Source organism: Pyxicephalus adspersus, chromosome Z (genome assembly GCF_032062135.1).
Source record: "Pyxicephalus adspersus chromosome Z, UCB_Pads_2.0, whole genome shotgun sequence".
NCBI lineage: Eukaryota > Metazoa > Chordata > Amphibia > Anura > Pyxicephalidae > Pyxicephalus > Pyxicephalus adspersus.
In genome coordinates this window covers 34,507,596-34,530,144 of record NC_092871.1, presented here as the reverse complement: position 1 = coordinate 34,530,144, position 22,549 = coordinate 34,507,596, and the positions used below count along the sequence as shown (strand labels likewise).

At 34.6% G+C, this 22,549-nt stretch overlaps 1 protein-coding gene across 3 annotated transcripts in view; it reads right to left on the bottom strand.

The window, feature by feature from the left end:
• Positions 1 to 2,356: 2,356 nt before the first annotated feature.
• The window catches only part of TRPC5 (transient receptor potential cation channel subfamily C member 5), a 229,386-nt gene continuing 209,193 nt past the window's right edge, over positions 2,357 to 22,549 (bottom strand). For all 3 annotated transcript variants that reach the window (XM_072429911.1, XM_072429912.1, XM_072429914.1), the window contains 4 exons: positions 17,464 to 17,673; positions 17,258 to 17,299; positions 13,810 to 13,899; positions 2,357 to 10,190 (listed from right to left, as the gene is read on the bottom strand). In XM_072429911.1, the coding sequence (XP_072286012.1) occupies positions 9,483 to 10,190; positions 13,810 to 13,899; positions 17,258 to 17,299; positions 17,464 to 17,673 (1,050 nt within the window). In that variant the 3' untranslated portion in view covers positions 2,357 to 9,482. The remainder of the gene's footprint in view (positions 10,191 to 13,809; positions 13,900 to 17,257; positions 17,300 to 17,463; positions 17,674 to 22,549) is intronic.

The following is a 22,549-nucleotide window of genomic DNA, read 5'->3' as shown; positions in this document are numbered from 1 at the left end:
TTATACCTACTTTCATATTTCAATTAATTACTACCTAAGTATATTTTTACTTCCATGAATTACCAGTTGCCTCTTTTTAAATCAAAGTACACTTTTTTTGGATACACCTAAGCAACCCAACTTTTTATTGATTACTTTTCATTAGTATGTATTTTTATTGAGGCTTAACAAGCAATTCTTTTGAATATGTATACTAGGACCCCATACCTATATCAGTAAATAATTGATGGCTATATATATATGTATTGGATTACATACCTATACCAACTATCAAAAGTTAAACAATCCTTGGGTATCGGATTAAAAATAGATTGTTAACCCTTCCTAGATCAATTTAATATAACTAATTATCTTTTATGATGTGGATACTTTTGTGAACACTAAATTACATGATTGTCTTTTTTGGAGGAAATCCTTTTTATCTTGTTTGGTTAATTAGGTACTCAATTCTTCCATGTACTTTTTATTTATTGTGTATGTTTTATGTAGATCAGATGTGTACATAAATTGTTATTCTAGTTATCTTACGTATACCAACACTTATTGTTGATGTTAATTTTTTGACCGCTGGGCCACATACATCTCATTCATACCCCTGAAGAAGCCAAACAGAAATGTGTCGGGTATTAGGACAATTTTTCTGTTTTATAAAACCCAAATATTTACAGCCTAACTATGGGAGTAGATACTCTTTTTGTATAGCTTAACAGTTCCTACCCCATAAAGTTTAATGAGTGATGGACAAAAAAAATGTATTCATGCATATCTTATCTATTTGTATCACTTTGATGAAATGCAGTAGACTGAATGATAGCCTTTAAGCCCCTTTTCCTTCCTTCATCATATATATATATATATATATATATATATATATATATATATATATATATATATATATATATATATATATATATATTCACACACACACACCTTCCAACATTTGAGGGCGAGGGGTGGTTACAAAATTTTTGTTTTGTGTATAACCTTGTCATTCAAGTCATGAAATCTGTAAGAGAAAGTCCGAGTTATCCTACAACACTTTTACATTTTTTCACTTCCATCTATTTTATGGCAGCACTAAAGTGTCCATCTAAAATGTTTTGCTGCATGCAATCTATTTCTCATTTAGGTTCTAGTGTGTGTTTGTTTTTTGTGACAAATCTCATCAGATAGTAGCAGTCTGAATGTATTTTTTTTTTTTTTTTGTAAATGAGAAAAGGGAAGCTTTGGGTATCGCATGTCATTTCACTGGCATGCAGTTGTACAGTATGGATGCACCTGTTTAATAAAACACCCATGCATACTGGGATTGCTGTTGTTTTCAGGAACAGGATGGCAGTATGTGATCCCAGAGATAAGCAGTTTGATTGAGGTTGACCCAGGAAAAAATATTGAAGCTAGTTTAACTCTATCTGTGAAGCTGGTGTTTTACAGAACATCAGCAATGTCTCTTATTCATTTAGTGCCTTGCTATGGTGCACAATTTAGGATCTAGTGATTTTGGACTTTTTAAGGAATATGCACTAAACAAACTTTATACAACACATGTCAATAGTTTCTCTCAACAAGTAAAATGTAGTTTCTGGGTTTTTTTAATTGCAAAGGCCAAACTTGTGCGGTGGGGTGTCTATTTAGTGGTACTAACTGCATCAATTTAATAATGGTTCATGATACATCGGGCCCTTTGTCACTTGTAATAGCTGGAGATAATCGGTATAACCTAGGTAGGGGAAAGAGGGGGAAAATGTCCCCAACCTACAAATATTTTTACCCAGTGGATATTATGTCCAGCTCTGAAGTAATTGTCACCTTCTAATTTCAAACTCAATTTGAGGCATTCTAATGGGTATCTCAGGACAGGCTGACATGCATGCACAATACTCTCACTCAACCAATGCTTTGGTTACCAGGACCACCAACATGACGGGTTGGCTTAGCGGAGTATCCTAATGTTTCTATCAGGAAAAGGGGCACTTTACATGTTAACACATGATGAATTGACCAAAGTATGCTTTTGGATTGGCCATACACTGGTTCCATAGCCACTACTAGGTGGTTGCTCAATTCAACTTAAGCACCTTAGATTGGTTAGCTGTTCTATGAATGGGTATCCTAGGTCAAGGACCCAGAACAACTATTGAATATTGTCCCCATGGAATAGAAGTGTTGCTTTTAATAAATGCATCTGCAGTACATGCCTTACCAGTATGTACAGATTGTTTTATTATGTTATGGTAATATTGCCAACCTGAAATCATGAGTATAGCCTGCCCATACGCAGGACGGGCAGCAAGTTTGTATTTTCTTTGAACATGTATCAGATGAAATAAGGTAATACTACAGACAGGTCTATTTGTAGTAACAAAGGTTTATTGGCAACTTAAATTTTTCAAACTGTATGAAAGAATAAAAATGTTTATTCCATTAAGCATACATTTTTGGGAAAAAAAAGATTAGCTTTTATTATATATATATTTCAGTGTACAAGTAGATTACAAAATACATGGAAATAAATACATTTGTTATGTACAAAGTATCTGCAGGAATTGCGATCCTGATTATTGATATATTTATTTTGTGTACTACAACCTCAAAGTGCACTCTAAGTATTTTATTTTGCGTATTTTAAATGGACATTCAGAATGTTGTATTTACCCGTCTGTGCTGAAGGATTGGCAAGGCATGTTAAACTCTTGCCTTCCCGGGTTAAAAAGAGCTACAAATCCACATTGCTTGGATCCATATGTGCGGGCAAGATGCCATTTTGGTGCATATTGCTGCCACTTTATAAAAATGTAAAAAATAACTATTTACAGAAATGTATGCATCCTCTCTATGTAATAAGCATATATTGATACATATATATTTTTGCTAAATTCCCAGAGTTATTAGTTTCTGGCATCACCCATGCATGTTTGCAGAATTTCTATTGCGTTATATAAATAAACGAGATGGGCAAAAGGCTTTTGTGGCTACAATTTTGCACAGTGCTGCTCTAAACTACTTTAAACACATTTTCTAGACATATTGTAGTAATAAAGGAATGTAATATCTATGCACAAAAGTGTATTCCTAATGCAGGCGCTCTGAGTCTTCACAAGACAAAATCTTAAAATATAGCAGGAGTTGTCAGTATATATTCAATCCTTATTTATTCCCTTAATTTAGAGAAAGGGGGAAGCTCAAACTCCAGTCTAAACATTTTCTTTTGGTTTAACACAAAATCCTTTAAAGGTTCTGTCGGGAGTTAGAAGTTGTCTCTGTATAGTTTTCTTTTCCTGTTCTGTTTGACACATTTTAACTTGCTTTCCATCACTCATACAATAGACAGGAAGTGAGGAGATATCTCCCTCATGGAGTACACAGCCAACAGTAAGAAGTTGAAATTTAACTTTTTTTTTTTTTTTTCAAAACTGTAAAAGGTTTGTCTGTTTGCTTTAATATGTTTTACATTCTGGCCTTGAACAATTTAAACTGTAAAATTACACTTAATCCACCCAATAGCTGTGGTAACCCACTTTATATCTTTCTAGTAAATTTATAAGCTAGCCTGGTTTACAGTGTGAGTATAGTTATCCTGCTATCTACACACAACTAAAGCCCATGCCTTTGCATGATTTCATTAAAAAAAAAAAACCCAGAAGTGTAATGTATTTTTCCTTAGTATCTATAGACTTATTTACCACAATTTATTTGAAAATAAAACCTTTCATGAAAAATGAAAGTGAGCATTACAGTATATTCTTGACATTACCAACTATGTGCTGAATTCACAATCTCTTAACACAATGATAAGATTATCATGGGTGAGTCATGTTAAATCTCACTGAACTCTGAAAATAACCAACACTTTGTTATAAATAAGTATCCTTATTCTAGTGCATTGGCTTTGTGGACCAAGTCTATGAAGTAAAGCTTGTCCCATTAACCCAGTGGTTCATTTAACCAGAGCCTAAGGTGTAATCACTAAATGCAAAAATGGCAGATGTATTCTCCTTGATGTGGCTGCACTTACCTGGTAAAGTAATAGGAGACATGTGGCTTTGTGTACTGAACTGTTGCTTTTGGCACTTTGTGGCTGTAAGTGATTCAACAGTTTTTGTGATTCGGCAAGCATTTTAATTGAATCACTGCAGACCAAGTTCATACTCCTTCATACCTATATTGACCATATAGTGGTATGATGCTTCAGCAACTACCATCTCTGTATAAAAACCGAAAATGTACACATTTAATGTCTGTGTCTGCCATAGTTTCTGTTGGAAAGATTTAACATGAAGTAGGGGTAAATCTTTAGTGAGATATCTATAAGAAATAAAGGGAACATTTTGTTTTCATTAAGAAGCTTTCTCTCACTACACATTGTGTCTCCACAATAGAAAATTAGACACCTTCCAAAAAGGTAAGACTAACACAAAAACAAAGCTGACTATCATTAAAACTGATCCTGAATGTCATCATGGAATTTTATAAATAAATATATCCAGAGAAACAAGCTGCTAGGTGTCAGGCTCTATGAATCTTTACATAATAAGTCAATAATCTGAAACAGAACTTTTGATCTGCAAACTTTTTTGGGGGTCATTGAATTAGGTGTTGAAACCACTGGATGCTCATGGGATCCCAGCAGCTAGATATTTTTTTGTAGATTACTGACACCCTACATAAATCTGTTTTCAGTTTTATCACCAATTACATTTTATTATATTTATATGTGCAGAAATGGCACTTCTGAAGTCTGTGATTCTCCTTTGCTGCAAGGTGTTGTAATGTTTATATCTCACTATTAATGCTGTGAACACTATAAAGGTAATGTTTTCTTACACTTTACAGAAGTGGGATCTCAGTTTGTAAATGTAAACCCCTGATAGCACAATGAAGCTAAAAGCTGCTAATAGCTGTATTCTGCTACGTTTAATTGTGAAACTAAAATACCCAGCTTGACACATTTTTATACATGTGTTTTCCTGATCTAAGTTCTTGGATGCTTATTTGAGACAGTACTGAGTGGCAAAACACTTTGTGACACATTAGACCTCTAGCAAATAGAAATTCTATATATAGTTCTTAATATAACCTTATAACTATAATTCTTATAGGTATAATACAACATTAGGTGTGACCTTATTACATATAAGCATTTCAAAGGGCCCCTTGTTACTAAAGAAGAGCTGGCCAGTGTGTTTGTGCCCAGCAGATTTTATGTCGTAAGATATTTTTTCCACCCCTAAATACACTTATATGTGTTGGGTAACGCAGCTCTGCAGTTGTACAGTGCTAGTTTAGGGCAGATGAACTATGCTTTACAATACAGTGGGGAGCAAAAAATGCAAAATGACCTAATTCATGAAAATTTTGTATTTCTGATGGCACGGTATATTTAAAACACACGACATGTATTCAGAATTTCCAATAAACACCTACAATATACATACACAAACGCTGGCAAACAACAAAACATATACTTTTTGGTTTTTTTGGAAGACCTAGAATGTAGTCAATAAATGGAAAAAAAAAATTGCCTTCCTAATAACCCTTTTACTATGTTAAATTTTGTTTCGTTTTCACAGTATCTGAGTAATTAATAAAAACAAATTATTGTTGGTGCTAGTCCAAATGCAGATCTAGAAGTGGTGGTGTGGGAATGTAGGCGGTCAGTATAAAGTTTATCAGCCAATAGACCGCAGCCCATTCATAATACATGCTGTAATTAGAGCAATTTAATGGTGTTGTGAAGAGGGGCAGTAAGTAAGAATATTCTTGCCAATCTTCAATCTTCCACCCCATACCTAATCTTCTGCTATTGCTATACCTCCTCCAGGCTTACAAGGTAGAACTATGTCAGTACCATCCTAAAGTTTTAGGAGAGGAGCCCAATATGTTCATACCAGCACATATGATGCTTAGGCAAGTATTGAACATAACATGGGTATAACTTTTTGTGGCTCTGTTGACTTTCCACTCTGTGTGTCAGAAGCATTGGCTTCTGTCAAAGTGTGAATTAAAAATACATGTTTTAGTAAAGAAAATAATAGACTGGCACCAGCAAATACTTTTCATTTATCTTTCTTTAACACTGCACTTCCTTAATTATCAGTTTTCCACAAGATAATACAGCTGCTACATCAACCGAATTTAAAATTTATTTCTTAAATAAGGATGGCTGTCATTGCTGGACTTTTAAAAAATGCTTTATGCTTGGTTTTGGCTTCAACATTTCTGTGTCATACCCTGAAATGTAGTCTTTTGCATGCAATGCAATTATAATGTAAGTTATGTGGGTTCATGATTTGTATGATTCAGTTTTATATAAGCCCCATATTTTCACTCTTTGGCATTACTGCTGGTGTGCATGTCCAAAATGAAAGTAAGAACGTTATCCTAAAAAATAATGGTGCATTTATTATTTAAATCTGCATTTTTTTTTGGCAAAGGCTCAGTAACCCTAAAAAATGTCCCATCTGGGTCTTGAAATTTTTTTTAACAGGTGATTTACCATTGCTCGAAGAAAAACAAGTTTGTATGCAAAAAATATAGGTTGTAACAGATTGGCATTTGATGCAAAAAATGGCAGTAATATTTTTTTTTTCTACAAAATGGTAGCATTATATGCATACATTGCTCACAGGATGCAACCAACATGACAGCACTGCTTGTTCTGATTAATGGGATACTTGGATCATACACAAAATTTGTGCCATATCATGTTTTAGGTTGAACTATGTTTTCATATCAAAACTTCTTTGCATGTAGGGCTTAAGAATAGAGATATGTTGCTTGTCAAATGTTAGATGGAACAAGGTAAGCTCACCATCCACATACACTGACTGTTATGCAGAACACTAATTTAACTGAATAATGAGCACTTTTATTGTCTAAAGATAATTTTTTTTGTTGGACTGGACCAAACAGGTCTTCTTTATATTAGGCATATGACCCAGGATAATTCACCATTCTACCTCAATTCTACCTCAAACAAGGTTTTCTGTCTCCTCTTTGTGCACACTTACATGTCGTAACAGTTTCCTAATGCAGATCTTCCATTGGATAATCTCAACTTCCTAATGTAGATGTTCCAATAGATAGTTTAAATTGTCCAGTCGAGAATGTATTGTCAGGATTGCAAACCATTTGAGATTTTTGTGGCACATTTAGATTTCAGCTGACACCATCAATTCTTACAGGGAAAACTTGGTTTGTTTTTATCTGATAGACTATTCTCTTGAAATAATATTAGAGTAGCCGAACTTCAAATTAACATAAAAAACAAATGTCCTTACTTGCAGGACTTTGCAGACAGATTGAATTGGTAATAAAAGTTTTAAAATAGTGCTAATGTCTTCTACATTTTATCCAAGGTGATAAATATTTAACATTATAGTTTAACTCAATATGATAATTTGATAGGAAAGCATGCCTCATAAGCCAGATTGAAATGTCCGTGCAAAAAAATGTAATGGAATAATTTTTTATTAAGAATAAATGTAAATATTCTATAAAACATAAAATATCCAGTATAAGGAATCCAGCTGTATGCAGCACCTTCAGTTCTCTTTTTTCTCTATCTTTTTAGTTTAGGCTGACATATAAAATCCATGCAATATGATTTTTCATTAAACATTTTCTCCCTTGTATTATATAACTGTGTAGGCTCTATTAGGATGAGTTACTATGTACTCTTCTGTTCGACATGGTCATTCTGACATCCGTTTCATTAAATTCTTTCCCATAGGAAACCCAGTAGACAAACTTCAAATACTGATAACTGCTTTTACATACCACAATTTGTAAATATTTCAGATGGTGCTTACCCTTCCTTGTCTTCTGATACCTTCCTGAGAATTGAATTGAATGGATGTAATTCTAATGTTTTCATAGCGATTACATTTTTCAGGTAAGTTATCAAGCATTTATTTATTTATTTTTTTTACCAAATAATTATTTTGAAACTTTTTTTTTTCTTTTATCCCCCCCTTTTTTTTAGATCTACAAAGTCAGAGACTGTTAGTTGGTTCAATGCAAGTAGTAGCATTTTTCATGGAGAAATTATTTTTTAAGACTAGGAGCATTTGTACAGTAGTACACATCCATATGTAATAATTGATTTTATAATATTTAGATAATCTAAATTTCAAAAGAAAAAACTTAACAATCCAACTTCCTGATATTGTGTGCTTGCCCCTGAAGTTCACATAATTTAGACCAAGAATAAAAATACCATTTTCAAGCTAACAGGATTTTATGAAAGAACTGCAGCTTATTTACAAAAGGAGTTAAGTGAAGATTCTCTTCAACTATCTATTATTGAAAAGCAAATTCATGTTCATTCCATTCTTTTTTTATATGGTTGTGAAAATTGACTTATTTTATATTGTGTATGCTAGTGTATTTTATATTGCCATGTGTCTGAAAATATCTCCACATAATTGCAAATCTCTTCTGATAATTTGAAATGTTAATACTAACCCAAAATGTGTATACATAATCATAATAAAAATTCTAATTTATGGTCCCCATAAGAATGTGTAAATGATAGAAATATCTTGAATCCTCTATACATGTGCAATCCTAGAGAAAGAACCACCTTAATTAGTATGTGCACCGAGTAAACCTGCACCCCACATGAAATAGGGGTTTGCAGTTCTGTCAATCTCTTCCTAAGCTTTACACAGCCATGACGACAAAGCCATCAGAGTGCAGAGGCCATATTTTTGCTGCAGTTCAAAAATTAAGCCAGCTAACCTTCCAGTTTGTAACTTGACAAAAAAGCAGCAACAGACCAATGGGATGGTCTTTCTGCTCTCCCCCCTCCCCCATGTTCTTGTCAGCATAATCCTCGATCGGCTCTTAAAGTGGGTGTGCTTCTCCCCTTTTATAAGGAGAGAATATAATTTTAAGTTATCTGAATCTAGAATCTGAAAAAATTCCCATTTGTATTGTAATACCCCTGGGAATATTACATGAATAAAGTAAGAAACTACCTGTGCATAATTAGTTGCTATTTTATGAGTCTATGGAGTGCAGCTTTATTTGCCATATGTTGAGGGATGAAATTCTGAAAAATATTCTAAGATTACCTATGTCAAAATTTTACATGCTGCTGGTTGAAATTGCAATACAAAAAATTGTAATTGTTTTTCAGAAAAAAAAAATATCTAGGAAAGTGTACAAGCTTTTATGGTGCATAGTGCAGCAAGTGTTACCTGCACATGCTTGGCATTCCCCTAATGTTCATATATAGTCTGAAAGCCTTGCTGATGCTGGAACGATTAGCAGGAAAGCTTAGACACAGTTTAGTAAGCCTGATATAAAAAAAAAAAAACAAACCTGGTAAAAAAAATATTGCAAAATAGCTGTTAATGAACTTGCACACTCATCCAAGTGAACGGGAAGGGATCCCTACCTTATTTAATGTTCTGTAAAAGGAAATTGTTTACAAATCTATCTTTTGCTAAATAATACAGTAGTTCTAAATATTTATTTTAAAGTCTTGTTGTGACCTGTTGCTCCTCCTGCCCCTCCTTCCATTTGTTCATGAGCAGGTCACATGCTTCGCCCCATGAGTCAAACACATCCTCCGACGAGTCTATTAGCTTGGTATTAGAAGAGCAGAGGGCGGAAGCACAGTGTAGTGAGTTAGAACAAATTGGAGAATGATCAAGACTCTGACCACCAATGCTACCATCTTGACTCACCTCATTGAGGTTAATTTCACTTTTAGAGCACTCTGGCTCTTGGTCGCTACATTTCACGTCTTGCCATATGCAGTGAGGCTGAATAAGTCCATCAGAAATAGAATATACTGGTTCAGTTGGTGGTGTTGGCATATGTCCATTCATTTTAGAGAAAAGTAAGCCCAGTCTTTTAAAAGATTCCTTTTTGGAACTTGAAAGCCTTTGGAGCTTGTTTCCATTACGAATGAAGGATCGCTTGCTTATGCCATTGCTTTTCGGGTTATTATCCATTATTTCAATCCCAGACATAGTTTTAATAAGGGCTGAAACATTAAAATCCTTTTTCTTGTTGGCTATGTTAAAGGAAACACTCTTTGACTTAGGTCTCTCTTCTGTCCCTTCTTCCTTCTGTGACACCTCTGTACTGCTAGTAGAATAGCTCCTCCTTGGAGGTTTCCTGTTTCCCAAGAGATCAAGCACTTCATAACGGAAGCTGGAGATATCTTGTTTTAATTCCTATAACAGATTAAATAAAAAGCAATAGATATACAGTATCTCAGCAATGAACAGTAGGTTGTTTACTGGTTGTTTACTACATGCTATTTCATTTTATTTATATTAGACTCTGATACTTATGACCATTTCTATTGAACACCTGCCTTGATTATCCTCTGAAATACTGATGCAGAATGTGTATAAAAAACTCAGGTATTTACTAATTGCAGCACAACATGGCACACTGCTGCAGCTGCATACTTGTTTCATGTGTTACTGAACCTACTGAAACCAAAGGATCAGCTTCACATGCAGACAATTTGCATTCTTTAGAATGAGTTGAACAATAGCAATTTACATAAACTCCCAGAGGATGTTCCAATTTAATGTGTCATTTATTCCTACTTGGAGTTCATCTTTAAAGCAATAAAAAAAACTGTATATAGATTACAAAGATGGGGGGGTTTAAGAAATCTCATCAAAGAATCTAATATTTCTAATTATTTATTTTTTTTCAAACACATTGGTCCACACTTATGTGAAAAAAAAAATCAATATATCACTTTTTTTTTTTTATGTATTGCCTTGGATGGGGGCAACTGTACAGGTTTAATGGGTGGATAGCAATTTGTGTTAAAATAAATATTTAAAACAAGCAATTTGTAACAAAGAAAAGATGCATGTGAGTGTATATAATATACAATAAATAGCTACAGGACAACATTTAAAAATCAGGCACTAATTATGTGCCCACCTCTCTAATAATGTCATCATATGTAAAAATTAGTAGATGAGCAATCTTTGGATCAGTTAATTTACATCCTATCATTGGGAAGTTGGAAGAATGTTCCTTACATAGCTGATCAGAGTTTTATGCCCTATACAGGTGGTTATTTGGAGGATGCTCCCTATACAGGTGGTTATTTGGAGGTATGCGCCTTACATTGGCGGCCATTGGGAGATATGTGCCTTACATTGGGGGTATTTATTTTTTACTTTTTTTTTTTAATCGTTTCAATCTGACCTTACAATTTATAAAACTGTTGTAATATGTTTTGTTAATTCTTATCACCTGTTTGGCTATAGAAGAGCTAATACAATGCAAATGATCAGCTCTGTGGTTTACAGCACACTGAGTAATTGTCTACAGTACTGACATTTGCTCAATCATTTTTGTAATAAGTGTCACCATCCAATATCACTTAGACGTGTGCACTCTTATGTACAATTATCTGTATCTGTACACAATATTATTGATGATAATTATGTGTGTATCTGCCAATAAGATATTTTTCAAGTTCAAAAATTACTAATGTAAGAAAAATAAAAGATAGTTAAAGAATATTCTCTAACATTTAGTGAATGTTCTATTGTACCTAATGACGAATGCAGCATACTGGAGCACACCTCACAGACACCGCATTTGCGTCAATATGTATGCTGTACACATACGCTCATTACCTAAACTCAAAGGATAATTATTTGGTAAAACTAAGATAAATAGGAAATGTACGATTTCAAAGCTGCACAATACTTTCATCAGTAATGCTGAGGTGAGAAGGCCGGCAGCAAAGAGGATGAAATGCTTCCTGTGGAATTGATGTGTCTGTGTTGGAGTGTCTCAGGTAATGATTAACCTTTATTAGGTTTGACCAAATATATCGATATCTTCAACCTAAAATCTTCCACTTCAGATTGCTGATGAATAATTTGCACACTTTTATAAAGTCATGTGAAAAAGTATGTACAACCCATGAAAATTAATGACTCTTTCATAATATTTAAACAGGGATCTTCATTCAAACAGCACCTATGGGTAAAGGTGATATACCTAAAAAAAAAATGTAGGGTTCCATTTCAAAAACGTATTCAACAACAAGCGCATTCTTGGTGCTATAAGCTGTATTCCCCCTTTGGCAGAAATGATTTCTTGTTTTTCATATTTTCCCACCAATGTCTGACACTGGGCTAATTTACTAAAGAAGTTTAGGCTGTTCACTTAGACTGCAATGAAAGTTAATTATTCAAATCAGGGCTTTGGCTATGCCAATCTATAATCCTCTGGATAGCAATAAATACTCAATAAGCGCATTTTGATTTATTGGAGATACATAGTTGACAATTGCCAGCTGGTGCCCTGACCCTGAAGAACCAAAGCAACCCCCAAATAATTTTATTCCTATCACGCTTTAGGTTGGAATGTGGCTTCTCCTGAAGTAACTATTTTAGAGTACACCAAATATGCCTACTATTACTGTGGCCAGCCAACTGTCTCTATCATTAATCTACATTATATTGTTGCAGAAGACCTGGTGTTTGACTGTTTGTTCCAAGGCAAGCTGTAGGTTAATGCTTACATTTTTTTGGACAGCTGGAAGCTCTGGAATCGTTGGAAGGTTTATTCCTGGCACAACTCCCACACAGTTCTAATTGGTGTAAGCTTTCTAATTTGTAGGGTAATGCACTAGTCAGGTTACCTGCAAATCCCACATAATATGGAGGTTCTAGGAGGCTTCTTTTCATATAAAATAGTCTGCTCTTGGCCTGAATCTGCTGGCTTGGACAATACTGGACATGTTTAAAATCAATAAACTTGAATACTATAATATTTTCCTTCCAGTGAAATTATTTACTTTTATATCTGGAGTACACTTTGCTCTTGGCATGATAACATTACATACATCAGTAGCAAACGGAGTACCAAACTCTAGATATCTCAGGTTTAAATAGGACAGATCCCACCAAATTTCCTAAGGAGGTTCCTATTATTGGTACCTAACATGACAAAAGATGATAATGATGAATAGGCCATGTCTGTTTATTTAGTAATTAATTTAAGTACATCAGTTTTTTCAGTAAGCACTGTTTCACTTTTTTTTGAAAAAGAAAACTCAATAATGCGGTGTACTTTTTTTTGTCATATGACTGTACTTGTTTGTTAAAAATACTATATATTCTGTAATGTTATATATGTGTGTGACTGACTTTTTTGTTCCACAAGCTTTCTTTTATCAAAAAAAATATTTAAGTCTCTTGTGTTTGTTTTTAATAAATTCCCATTTTGCAATATACAGAATTACATGTTATGTATTCGATTTGGCTGAAATTCGCTTCAGATAAAAATTAATGGCGAGCTAGTGGAGGACTTGTGTGTACTCAGTAAAACAATCTATACTCGCCTATGTGTGAATATAATTGGAAATTGATGAAATCTGCATGGTGTTTATATTAATCTTATTATCTTTTCATATGCATATCTAAAAACAATTAAATAACTAAAGGACAACTGATTACATTTTAAAAATCAATATTCTATTAAGCCTAGCATACTAAATAAATCGGCAATATAAATGCCTTTTTTTCTCAACTACCATTTTGCCCTGGTTTGCCTAACTAAACTAACTTATCAAAATCAACCAAAATGGAGGCTGCAAAAATCATCACTAAGTCACCATTAGGCACCGATGGAGGAACAAGCAACAGTGTCCATGAAGTAATGCTTTATAGTGTAGAACAGTGTCTGTGTTGACACAGACTAATAGAAATCAATCATAATTGTAGGGACAAGGCGGTTTTCAGGGATATCATAATGAATCCATGTACATTAATAAACCATAGTCATACAAAACCAAAGTCATACCTTAAAGTTTTCCTCTGTCAGTCCTTCATTGGTCTTTGAATTTCTGATCATTGCTGCAACATATCGTTTCACCAAATTTCTAATAACTTCCTGCAATGGTAGAGAAATTGTAAAGTTTCATATTGGTAATGTTGAGCGCTGTATTTTATTTCCTGATTAAATAATACAAAACATTTAATCCAGTTTTATATTCTTTAACAAGTGCCATCTGTGGGAGTGTACCAAGTCTGTTTGTTTCGATGGTCATATTAGCATTTTATTCCTTACATAAAGCTCTGCAAACTGCAATATGTTATCAAGCCCCTTATATAATAAAAGAACAGCTAAATCTCAGGCTTATGGGGTACCAAAATTTCCAGGAATGCTAACTAGACACTGCTGCTCTTTTGCACTAGAGGTCCGTGGGTAACATTATAAAAACATTTTACATTACTTTTCAGCATGTTCCAAAGTTTTTCTGCATTATATAAAAGCCAAATAAGAATGGAATAAGGCGCCCCCAGGGAGAAAACATGAACATTCTAAAACTGTTCTGTAAGTGAAATCTAAAACACTAAAAATCCTAACTGTGCTTAGCTAGTACATGCAGTACTTGCACTTTAGCAATTGTTCTACATTCCACCTGAATCATAAACAACATTTTATAACACTGAAGAATTACTTCAATTGTATTCTCCATAAATGTGTTAAGCAATTATAACTCAAAGATGGAGATGTATAGATTTTTCTCCCATTTTATCATGTTTAGAAACATAAATTGAACACTGATTACATCTCTGTTCTGGTAAACTCTGACTAGCTGCTATTTCATAAATTGTTGGTGGAAAAATAAGGAACAGATTATTTTTCACCTGTTGCTTGGAATTGCTGTTGATATGGATTTCAGCCCTATGGATACATCCCTGTTGCTATTTGTACTATTTAAAGAATAAGCCTGAAGGGCTTTTTAGACCATTGTTAACTGTTGTAGTACAATATAGTGGGCTTAAAAAATATTTTACACATTGGCAAGTTTTGCACTAAAGCAAAATGTAAAGTGTATTCATTTAGAATTAATTGGCACGCAAGAAAAAAACGTGCAATACAGTTTGGGGCCACCAAGACCTGACCTGGAGAACATACCAGAACATTTTCTGTCTGGTCTGTTGGTGGCTATGGTAAATTACTCTAATAAAGGTAAGGTACAAAATGATACCAAATTGGGAGAGTCAGAAAATACAGGTTATTCACAAATGAGTTTAGATGACAGCCTATAGATTGGAAAACACAATTAGTGTGTACATTACTCTTGTATGTATATATGAGAGCTCACAAAATAACAAATGCATTGGTTTGCTAAATTTAGGTTAACTAATTCTATCTATCTATCTATCTATCTATCTATCGTTATATATTAAACAACTGCGTTCACTGTATTTTGTAACATTACTATTCAAAAGGTTTCAAACCATATATCTATTTACTTAGTTATTAAAGTAAAGTGAAATGAGCATTGTGCAGACCCAAATCACCATACAACCCTATATCAAACATATACAGGGATAGTTTTATGGTAGGGCAAATTGGACAATTACCATGAGCCTCCACATTCTCCAGATTCCCCAACTGACAGAATGGCATGTGTGCATGCAGCTGGAATGCTGTGCCCCACTTTTAATTGTCCAAGGCTCCAATTAGTCTAATCTCCCTGGCCATTTGGAATACATTTTCTTGACTAATTAACTTAATACAGTAAAAAAAATGTGTAATTAGGTAAATATCTCTTATCGAGTGTCTTGTGACCGTATTTATCTCCCTCAGCGTTTGTCCTGTATTTTTTTTCTTTACAACCTAGAATAAAATAGGTTTTTACTTGAATCCTATTTAATCCACTTACTATTATAGTCTAAATTGTTAAAGTTAAATGAAAATAAAATATATCTCATGGTCAACCAATAAATCCATTATAATAAAATCAAGATTATGGCATCGCTTCAAACATGACAATACAAGGCCATTCACCAAAAGTCACACACTGGGCAGAGAAAGAATTAATCGGGTGCAACAGAGACACCATGGATAACACTAAGGTAGCTGCACAGGGTAGATGGGAGTATCTGTTCATAAGACAGCTTTAGATTGTACACTACACATAGTGGGGCTTTATGGAAGAGTGGTCAAAGCATTAATTGGAATAGGAAAACACCATGGAGTTTGCATAAAAGCGTACAGACACCCATATACATACATACACCCCAAACACATGGAACAATCTTCTCTGGTTAGATTAGACTAAAACTGAACTTATTGGTAATACTGGGAAACACCATTTGTGGCACAAACCTAATACTTCCCATTACGTTAACATCATCATTTGCACAGTGAAGCATAGTGGTAAGGATGTTTTCCATCGACAATAGCAAGAAAACTGGTCAGAACTGAAGGATGGCACTAAATATTATACAATACTTGGGGAAAACCTGTTTCACTTTCACCAGGACTACAACCTTTAACATAAAGCTAAACCTACACTAGAGTGTTTCTAAAGAGAAACATTGCAGTGTTTGGGAAATATCTAGTCAATTTCCAGCACTAAATCCAACCGAAAATCTAGTAACACAAAGTACTGACTTTGCAGGATGAATACCCTTACACAGTCATAATTTATGTTTTTTTATTTTCTGAAACCCTCAAACAACAATTTAATTCCAGGTTGTAATGTGACAATACAGGACAAACACAGAGGAATGAATACTTTCCCAAGGCAGAACATCTAGTGTGATTCCATCTGGCTCCCTTATAAGCTCCAAAGCAGTATTGTGCAGTAGTGCAATGTCCAGAAAGCTGTTGTCTTTTGTAAATATGAATGTTACCACTGTTCACTTGTGTTTGCATAAGCAAGAACAGAAACAGTCATCTTTATTATTCTTTAATATCTGATAAGTCACTGACATGAAACGCCTATACCCTTTTATATTTGTAGGTACATTTCCTATGTACATGCTTGTTCTAAATCAAGAACTTACTGAGGCTAGATTACTTAAGAAGTTAAATAACTTAAATTAAAAAAAAAAGTTTAAGTATGAAATCACGTGAAAGCATCTGCAGATGATGGGGCATACTAAGGTAAGGCATTTTGCTGCTTTTCACATGATTGAATAATTAAAGGGAACATTCACACATTTTTCAGTAAAGAGTCTCAACTTTTTACTATATCAAAGATTAATGATGACTGCTTCATATAATTAACAAACAATTCAACAAGGGCATATTTCCACCCTGACAGATTCCCTTTATGAACAAAAAATGCAGGAATATTACTTGCCAACATTTGCGGAGAAGCCATACATATTTTACAGTGTCACTGCTTTTCCATGGAAACAAATAAAGTAAGGAGTATTCTGTCAGCCTGTCATTAACTGTTTCAAGTCATACCTTATAGAAACTGTATTACAACATAACATCTTACCTGGTAGTGCTGATTCTGAATCAGGTTGTCAGCATGTCGTTCCTGCAATATAGTGAATATATTATTAATTTATGTACACACATAATGTTTCTGAAAAATTTTCTTTAACATGATCCCTTGCTCAATGTCTAGAACTGTGCTAACACCATGGAGGCCTGGGAGATTGCACTTAAGGAAAAAAAATGTCAAAAGTTATCAGACTTTACCGTGAAGGTTTTCAGGTTCTCATGCTGTTTCTGAAGTTCCTCTTCACGTTTTTTATGTGGGCACAACCTATAGTGGATCCATTTGCAAAGGTACCAGATAGACTTTGGGCTTGCAATAATGTTAAATGGGGGTGGCAGGGTGCCACCTTCATCAAAATAGCTCATCCACAGTTTAGTTCTGGCAAACTTCCATTCAATATCAGCATGATCCTGCAGAAAAAAAAGGAACTGAGTCAAGAACTATGGTATTTACAGACTACACCATAATTTTTCTTTACCCAATCACCTTTCATGTTCATAATTTAGCACATAGTAAATATTTTACCAAGGATTAAAACATACATTCAGTTTAAAAAATTAAAATGTATGTCTCACAAAATATTATTTTCAGTTTCATATAAGGTAGAAAAGGATAAGATAAGTTGTGTTGTACAGATAGATGTTTGTGGATGTTGGTAATATTTCCCCTCACAGGAGGGAAAATCAATAGAACTAAAAAGCTGTAATAGGTTTTAAACTTTCAGATTCACTGCTAAATTAAAAAAGTGATTATTTCTGTATTGCTGTGACCCCCAATTCTTCTCTGGGAGGGGAAATCATTTTTCAATTTTACATTTTTGATTAACCCCCCCCACTCCCCCATCGCAGGCTTAGACCTGCTTGCTAAACATCCTGGGGGGACAATAGCATAGGGCTGTGGACACAAGTTTTGTTGCATCCACAGCCCTGCACTACTGTCCCCCCTGGATTTTAGCAAGCAGGTCTGGGCCTGCAATAGGAAAGTGAGAAAGTTTCTTCCTCTTTGAGTAGCAAACGGCTCCTCGCGCATGCGCCGTCTGGACTGCATGGGATTAGGCTTCCCCTGCCCTTATTTAGGAAGTATTGTTTCCCCAGGTAAGCTGGACATTATTGCTTCTCTGCAACCCCTGCTAGGTACAATTGTGCCCCCTACCCACAGCTGCACACTATTTCATAGTGCTGCACACTATTCCACACTATTCCATACTCATTCCAATCTGATCTTCAGGACATAGTTCCTCCCACAGCCACTTTACTAAGCATTTTCCAAGGGTCCCCATGATTTATACTTCTTACTGCTCCAGTGTACTATTGTTTACATTGTCCTGATCACTACAACCTATTCTTTGTGCAGTTTGTTATATAGACCTGACCCTGTAATCTTTTAGAACAGTGATGTTGGTAAAAAAAAAAAAAAACCCTGAAGAACAAATACAGGATAACACCTAGTTCAAAGAAAACCAGTACACAAATAAATGCATAGGATATAATTGTTGACCCGCTATGAAAAAATAGAAATGTTAGTCACCTAACAGCCTTTGATCTCAACACATTCTAAGCTGCTGACCTGGCACAAGAAGACATATAGAAAAAGTGTTAAAAAAATCAAAACTCCTGATCTGTAGTCCTCCTCCAGCACAATGACTTTGAAAGTGCTGATGCTATTGTTTCAGCATGACAGCCATCCAAGTAACATTTCATAAGGAGAGATCAATAAATTTTGTCTCTATACTTTCTCAAGACGATGAACATCCTGTACAGGTAGTCCCTGGGTTACATATGAGATAATGACTGTAGGTTTGTTCTTAAGTTGAATTTGTAAGTCAGAACAGGTACATTATTTTATTAAATGCAATTAGGACAGATGTTTGTGTCAACATATTATTAGGCAGCATGGTGTCAGTTACTGTATAAAATCCTCACTGTGAGTTAATCACAAAGCAAAAAAAAAACCCTTTATAAAGCCTAGACATTCATTACCTTCTGTAACAAGCTGTGATTTGATATGCAAAAATAAACAACCTCAGAGTTTGTCTTGGTCATTAATGAGTTACAAGATGTTACAGATCAGCTCAGCTCTTAAGATTTCTGATTTAGCAAAATATTTCTTCTGCAAGTCATGCAAACCACCCCCTCTTCAAGCCTCAGTCCTGCATAGGGAAGCCCTGTTCGTATCTAGGAGACATCCCTATGTTGTATGTCCTGTTGGATCCAGAGAACTGCCTATACCAGCGATGGCGAACCTATGGCACGCGTGCCAGCTGTGGCACCCGAAGGCCTTGCAGCTGGCACGCGGGAAGGTCCGCAATTAAGATATGCGGCGCGGCGGGAGGCGAGTGTGCCGGTGTCTGCTTTGCAGCTCACCTGGCAACAGGGCCGGACTGGCTATTGGGAGGACCGGGCATTGTCCCGGTGGGCCGCGGCCCTTCCTCCTGTGCTGGCTGCAGTCCTGTGAGTGGATGTTTAGCCTGCCTGTCTTCCCCTTAGTATCCTATGAGCCAGGCAGGTTTAATTGAAAGCTCTTTTGTTTTCTTTACATCATAATATTAGAAATGTAATGATTTAACTATTTTCAAATTTGATTGTAATATTTACAAAAAAACATGTATAGACTCTTTGGGAATACACACCGAGTCTTGACACAGTTAACAGTTTTAAGAAGTTTATCTTTTTTTTTACTCAGGATACATTTGACATGTTATGTGAATAATACATTTAAAATATATTGTGTAACTGAATCAAATTCTTCCTAAATTCATTAAATTGAATGAAAACATTATAAATTGCCAATAAATTGAAATGAAAACCAAAGGATTTTAATCAAATTGATTCGCTGACAATACAAAGATTCCAACCTTTAAAAATGATGTTACATAGTTCAGGCAACTTTATAAAGAGTTTTTAGATACTAAAATCTTGTTATTAAGGTTTAATTGACGTGCTGGCACTTTGAGGAAATTCTTTGGTTTTGTGCGGCAGTTTGGGCACTCGGACTCAAAAAGGTTAGCCATCACTGGCCTATACTTTCCTTTATTTCTCTTTTAACTTGCAGGTAATATTTTTTTGAACCACATGGTGGTAGTGTAGGCAACATCATCTTATCAAGAAATTATGCACTAAAATAATGCAGCAACAATTTGGGGGATAAGCATAAAAACCACCAATGCCTGGTAAAAAAAATCTCTGTACCTGTGGGGGCAGTAGTATAATCTGGAGTTACTTCAGTTGGTCACGTCTAGGAACAGTATCTGCCCAAACATTTAGGTCAACCCCACCCTAAATATACTAAATGCCCAGTTTTTTTCTCTAAAAAAAGTTTTTTGTTCCAAAATATCCTTTTTTAAATGCTTTTTTATCCTTGTTTTTAATGGCATGATCATATTCCAAGATGGCAATGCCAAGATTCATTGGGCTAAAATTATGAATGAGTGGTTCAAGAAGCATGAGACCAATAGATTGACCATCACTAGTCCAGAATGTAATCCTTAAGAAATATTTGGGATGTGCTGGACAAGACTCTCCTATAAACAATACAAGGCTTTGGCCAAAAGTAAATTCAACACTGGATGGAAATAAATTGTGTCATTGCATAAGCTTGAGCTTGCATAAGCCACACTCAAAGTTAAAGCTGATCAACCAAAATATTGGAGTGTGGGACTTTTTTATCTTATATGGTAGTAACGTGTTTTGTAATCATGTAATTGTGATAATAAAATCAGATAATACTGTTCATATAAATTAGTTGTTCTCAAGTTCCGTCCTTGAAATCATGTAAACAACATATTTCTTAATTTACTTCTGACTATTAGAGAAACTCCCTCAGGGATCGAGTTAAGGATCCCATATATATACCAATTAAATCTTTGATTTGGTTTTAAAGCTAGCAAGCATTATTTGGTTCAGACAATTACATTATTTATTTACAAAGATCCGAGTTTCACAATACATTCTATGTGGTAAGAACAGGTCCAGATTGTCCTTGTTACATGTACAAAATTGCCAGTAGTCATTCAACATTAAAGACATAGAAGTGAAAGAGACATTTTTTATACCGTACTGCAAATTCACTGGGCATAGAAACATCTTGGTCATTCTCACAGCAGTGACCTTTTGCTTTTCAAGGGTAGGATCACTAAATATTATATTTTTAATTATGAATAAAGCCTAATGGGCTGAGTCAGCTCCTGGGTTCTTAGTCTTTATTACTTCAGCAAAAAAATCTTCCAGCTATAATTCCAGGCTATATTCTTGACTACATCTTGTTACATTATCCACAATATACAATCATGAATGCATCCAAGAGTGAGAGTGGAAAATCTTTGTAATAGACATATTTAATGGGCAGTGTGCAGACCCAAGAACTTACGTAGAGAAATCATACAGAAATTATCTGGATGTTTAACTCTCCCACAGCTGCTACAAACTAAAATTTCGTAATATATTTAAATTAATTTAAAATTTTTATTTTTTTCCTTAAAGTTATTGCTTTTACAAGGGGGGGGGGGGGGGTTTACAGTGGTAGCATATACAAATATATAAAGTAACATTCGGTTTACAGGGGCATCAGAGAATGATGACATAATGAATGAAACTTACATCGCTGGATGATCCAATAATATTTGTTCATTTTTTTTTAATATTTTACAAACAATACTTAACAAACCTCTATAAAAACCTCTATGACACATTTCCAAGGAACTCCACAACCACTTCATGACTCTGAATGACCTTAAATGAATTGTCCAACGATGTAAGTTTTATTCATTATTCCATTAATTATTTCATCTTATTACAAATACTAAACAATATAGACAAATCATTATAAGCCACTCACGTACACAATTAGCATGATAATAAAGGAATAAGTATTACTACATAAGAACTTATTGATTATTGACAGATGGTTATTATTTGTTTTATATGGGAATATATACAAATATTGCTATTTGTTAAATGTATACATGTAAGGAATATTTTATCATTTGGTTTGTATTGCATGTTGCTATCACCTCTTGGGAAGCCTTGTATGGCGAAACGCGTTGGGTAATAAGAACGATTCCAGTTCCAGTTCCAATTTTTAAGCAGCAGTTCCCATATGGTACAGTAGAATTACTTTGTTTAGTGCCAAATTGTGGAACAACCGAAAGCTAATTGCTTACCTCCTGGGCGTTACACTGATGTCTAGATTTCTGTACCAAAAGCGGTACACTGTTTTTCATGAATTTTTTTTTTTAAATTGTAGACCTGTAACTTACAGAAATATGTCTGAACAAGGGTCTAGTAGATA